The 5,000-nt window shown below is 44.4% G+C and overlaps 1 protein-coding gene across 2 annotated transcripts in view; it reads left to right on the forward strand.

The window, feature by feature from the left end:
* Positions 1 to 5,000, forward strand: part of LOC134179467 (caspase recruitment domain-containing protein 14-like) — a 13,489-nt gene that overhangs the window by 76 nt on the left and 8,413 nt on the right. Inside the window, exons 1-4 of one of the 2 annotated variants that reach the window (XM_062646379.1) lie at positions 1 to 1,092; positions 2,069 to 2,310; positions 2,370 to 2,430; positions 4,956 to 5,000. The exon at positions 1 to 1,092 is cut by the window's left edge and continues 76 nt beyond it; the exon at positions 4,956 to 5,000 is cut by the window's right edge and continues 56 nt beyond it. In XM_062646379.1, the coding sequence (XP_062502363.1) occupies positions 210 to 1,092; positions 2,069 to 2,310; positions 2,370 to 2,430; positions 4,956 to 5,000 (1,231 nt within the window). In that variant the 5' untranslated portion in view covers positions 1 to 209. Of the gene's footprint in view, positions 1,099 to 2,068; positions 2,311 to 2,369; positions 2,431 to 4,955 lie in introns of both variants that reach the window. The other variant, XM_062646371.1, reaches the window with a different exon arrangement.

Genomic DNA, 5,000 nt, shown 5'->3' on the forward strand with positions numbered 1-5,000 from the left:
CGACTCTCAGCTCTCCGTTCGCGTGCGCGTCGCGTCTCTCTCCGTTCGCTCGCCTTTCCTCGCCTCACTCCACACCGCCTCCTCTTCCACACTCGCTTTGCGTCACATCCGTGTGGAATAATAATACTGTTTGTGTGCGCAAGCAGCGAGCTCGCGACAACAAGCAGCAAGAGCTCTACGCGTGCATCTCTCATATTCAGTCAGACAAGATGGCAACAGCAGCGAGACCGAAACTGACCGTCCAATCGGCTCTCGACTTGGGAGACGAAGAGAAGAGGAGAGAGACGAGGAAAGAAGAGACGAGTGTGAGACGTGAGGTGGCTGATATGAGGAGTCAACGCGATGAGGCGCTGCAGCTGGCGAATGAATGGAAGGGGAAGTTTGAGTTGATGAAGTCGGAGTGTTCGCAGGTGAGGAAGCAAGCGGACGAGCTTCAGAGGAGGAATAACGAGTGTCAAGCGATTATCGTGCGTTATGAACAGGAAATCGAGAGAGTGAGAGGAAAGGGGGAGAGAAGGGAGAGAGAGATGGATGGCGTGGATGGTAAACGCGAGTTGAGAGTGCATACGAGAGATGTGGCTGTGCGTAATCAGGAAGTCGAGCGACTGCGAAAGACGACGGAGAGATATGAAGCTCGGATATCGGAGTTGGAGTGTCAGCGTGAGGAGCTGGTGGAGAGAATCGAGATGTCAACCAACAGAGAGGCTGAATTGGGTCGCGCATTGGAGGCGGAACAGCAAGCGAAGGAGAAGGCAAACTCAAGGAATAGAGCTCTTTCGCAGCAGATTGCTGGGCTGCACGATCGATTCGAGAAGTTGTCACATGATCGAGTTAATCCCAATGACGAGAGCGAGCGGTTAAGACGAGAATATCAGATGGCAAAAGAGGAGAATGTCATGACATGGAAACGATACACCGAGGCGGCACACGAGAGAGACCGAGTGTCGAAGGAGTTGTATCGTGTTATTGACAAACTGAGTGTGGCGACCGAGGAGCTGGATGTGATGAGTGTGAGACTGAAAGATGAGCAGACGATGAGACAAGAGTTAGAGAAGAGAATGGTCGATAGAGTGGCACAAGGAGGGGATGCAGGTACAGGTGAGATGGTGGCGTGTGATGTGAAAGACAACATTATGAGAATGAGTGTTAGTTTTGCAATTTGTCTCTAAAGGGTGCGTGGCAAAGGTAGTGTTTGTGTTGTGATTGTAATCCTTATCTTTATGTAACTTTTTCTCACCTTGTCTTCTCTATCTGTTTGTTTTGTTAGCTGTTTGGTTTGTGTTCAGCTGTCTATGTATTTGCCTGTCTTTTGTTGTCGGGCTACTGTCTCTGTGTCTGTCTGTCTGTCTGTCTGTCTGTCTGTCTGTCTGTTTATCTATTTGTCTGTTTGTCTGTCTGTCTGTCTATTTGTCTGTCTGTCTGTCTGGCTTTTGTCTGTCTCTCTGTCTATCTATTTGTCTGTCTGTCTGTCTATCTATTTGTCTGTCAAATTTTCATATATTTTTATACATCAAAGCTAATACAGGTGAAACTAAAGTAACAGCTAATGAACAACAAGTGTCACAACTACAATTACAATTACACAAATAACAATTAGCATTAAAAAGCTTCTCTACGGAGCCTACAAACCGAAATTTAGTTTACTGAATTGAAAGTTGAACAACATCTAAACTCTGGTCAGTATTCTGTCCATATGTTACTCTGATCATCTTTCTAGCCAACACCGAGGCATTGCAACGCTGAAGTTGTACTGACTGTTTGTCTGTCTGTCTGTCTGTCTGTCTGTCTGTCTGTCTGTCTGTCTGTTTGTGTGTATCTGTCTATCTATCTATTTGTCTGTCTGTCTGTCTGTTTGTCTGTCTCTCTGTTTCGCTGTCTGTCTGTCTGTCTGTCTGTCTGTCTGTCTGTCTGTCTGTCTGTCTGTCTGACTGTAAATCGTTTAAATCCATACCAATTATTGGCCGAGTTTCTAACCAAGTTGCCTTACATTCTTATGCTAGTCGTTTGTGTAGCATGACTTGATATATTTTTGCAGTAGTAAGTATCACTGTATTGTGTATTTTTATAGACAGCAGTATGAGTGGACGTTATGATGGAGCAAACAAACAGGTCAAGAAAGATCTCGAGTTTGCAATCGAAAGCTACAGATCGACGTTGAAACAGAGAGACTCCGTACTGGAAGAGGTCGGTCAACTTCGAATGGAGAACGAAGTGCTAACCAACCAAACGCGGATACGAACTCAAGAGCTCGACGAATTGAAACAAAAGTACAACAACGTAAAGATCAAAATGTTTCATCTTAATGGAATGGTGAGATGGTGTGGTGAGATGGAGTGAATGTTGATATCAGTGGGTGTCAATGTTGTTAGGTCCAACGACTGAGAGAAGTTCAACCTGAACTGGTCAAGGTTGTTGTGCCGTTCGACAAAGGTGTGCAGTTGTGGTAACGTGTTGAGTGCTTGTCTGGGTGGAGTCTGGGTTGGTTGGGTCATGTGGGCCTCAAGAGTGGGCGGGCTCATAAAGCTGAATATATGACATCGTATATCAAAAATTAATTCAACACGAAATATAGGTGTAATGACTCTAAATGTAGATTTTCGATGATTACATACCCAGTGACAGCTAATTTTTAAGAAATTGTATTAGTGTGTGTGTGTGTGTGTGTGTGTGTGTGTGTGTGTGTGTGTGTGTGTGTGTGTGTGTGTGTGTGTTTGCATGTGTGCACATGTGTGTGTGTGTGTGTGTGTGTGTGTGTGTGTGTGTGTGTGTGTGTGTGTGTGTGTGTGTGTGTGTGTGTGTGGTGTGCATGTGTGTGTGTGTGTGCGTGTGTGTGTGTGTGTGTGTGTGTGTCTGTGTGTGTGTGTGTGTGTGTGTGTGTGCGTGTGCATGCAAGTGTGTGTGTGTGCACGTGTATGTGTGTGTGCACGTGTGTGTATGTGCGTGTGTGTGTGTGTGTGTGTGTGTGTGTGCGTGTGCATGTGTGTGCACGAGTGTGCATGTGTGTGTGTGTGTGTGTGTGTGTGTGTGTGTGTGTGTGTGTGTATGCTTGTGTGTGTGTGTGTGTGTGTGTGTGTGTGTGTGTGTGTGTGTGAGTGTGTGTGTGTGTGTGTGTGTGTGTGTGTGTGTGTGTGTGTGTGTACACAAGCGATTTAGAAAGGTGTCGTTCACAGAGCAGCAAATTGCAACACGAGATCCTCTATGCTACTCTTTAGTTTAGTTGTCAATATGATGAGAAATCTACGGTTTGTGACCTCGAGGAACCACCGGCAGTGCCGGGTTTACACCTTTACTCTCACAGCTTACGCATAACATGTCAACACTAAGATGTTCTATGACTGCCTGATTCTCAAACAACCCGATATTAAATACATTAATATTTTTAACGGACCACGCCTCTCGAAAACTAGTGGATACTACCCGGCTAGCGCCTACCCTTGGAACTTGGGTTGTGTTTCAGACAGATGGGTGCCATGGGATGGTAGGCAATAAGGTATAGGACTGGATGTACTGTAAATCAATAACTACGAATGTTGGTAAACTGCCACAAACTGTAGTTCGTAAGAAACAAATGCGTGGAAGTCACCACAAGGCTCAGTCAACATCCGGGTAGGTCTGCCAACGTTAACATACCAACTTCATTCTCTCTGTGTTTCTGATTTCTTGGCTTGCAATAGTGGATTCGTTGACAGCTAGTGCATGCAGGACACTACCATGAACCTAGAAACTCGTTTCTGCCAGACACAAACAAGGAAACAAGTCAGACAGCGTTGTATGTGCATCCACTTTAGATTTGACCGAGTCTCACTCTTCCGATCCACTTGGATGTTTGAGCTACAAATGTGCATGGATGTGTGGGCTGCAAAAGTTAGTAGACGATTTAAGTTAGTAAATTCCTTGGAATTTACAAATTTAATTAAATAGCTTACAATAATTTATTGATTCACGGTAGTAGTGAGAAATACATTAGTTTGTATAGCAGGAAGGGTGTAGCTGTTTGTGGCATGTGTCACCTGTGAGTAAGACAAATGCTGCAAATAGAGTAAGTGTTTACAGATGTGGTAATGTTGGTAATCCATCTACAAACAAACTTACTCTTAGTGCTCTCTATCTATCTCTCTCTACAAGCTTGATTAATCAACAACCAATGTCACACTGACCAGAGCCTAATGGCTCAGAGTATAGAGTTACTACTGCTGATGTGCTGTACTAATTGAAAAGATTATCTGGCAGGTCTCAAATGGGTGGTGGATCTAGCATAAACAATTGACATTACCAACAACAGGGGCAGGTGACATGTGTCATGCTGTCTCATCATACCTCATCAGATATTGGTGTATAACTAGGAAGGGGCCTGTCACACAAAGTGTGATCCATTTGGTTTATAGTGCTGTGAGAGGGAAGGTGCTGATGGGATGTTCTTCTGTAAACAATTGCCTCCATGGGGTTCTGACTGGTGTAACAATTTTTGTCTTAAACTGCTTCACAGGTGGTGAGGTGTCAAGGTGTGTTAACTTGTGAACACTTCACAGGGACAAAATGGCTCAGGGATTATTACCCCTACAGACATGTGCACTGGAGGTGACATGCATAACCAGCAAACATTATTCTTAGAATTTATGATTCTGTTAGTATGAAACAGTCAATTAGCTGTATTAGTGGTAGATCATAGTTTCCAGATGTATGTTGGTAGTTTGTGTCTCTTTCCAGACTTCTTCCTGGCTCATGTGGGTTGGTATAGGTTATGGGAGTTTAGGAATCAGACTATAGTACTTATATATGATGGCTGGGACAGACTGATGTGGTGTGTGTGTGTGTGTGTGTGTGTGTGTGTGTGTGTGTGTGTGTGTGTGTGTGCGCGCGTGCATGTGTGTATGTGTGTGCACGCGCGCTTGTATACATTAGACTGGGATTTTGTCATTTCAATGTCTCAATTAATTGTTTGTTCTTTTTTGTAGAGTTGGGTGTTTTATTGGAGACGTACGTCCATGTGAGAGAAGTCC

The sequence above is a fragment of the Corticium candelabrum genome, chromosome 1, assembly GCF_963422355.1.
Source record: "Corticium candelabrum chromosome 1, ooCorCand1.1, whole genome shotgun sequence".
NCBI lineage: Eukaryota > Metazoa > Porifera > Homoscleromorpha > Homosclerophorida > Plakinidae > Corticium > Corticium candelabrum.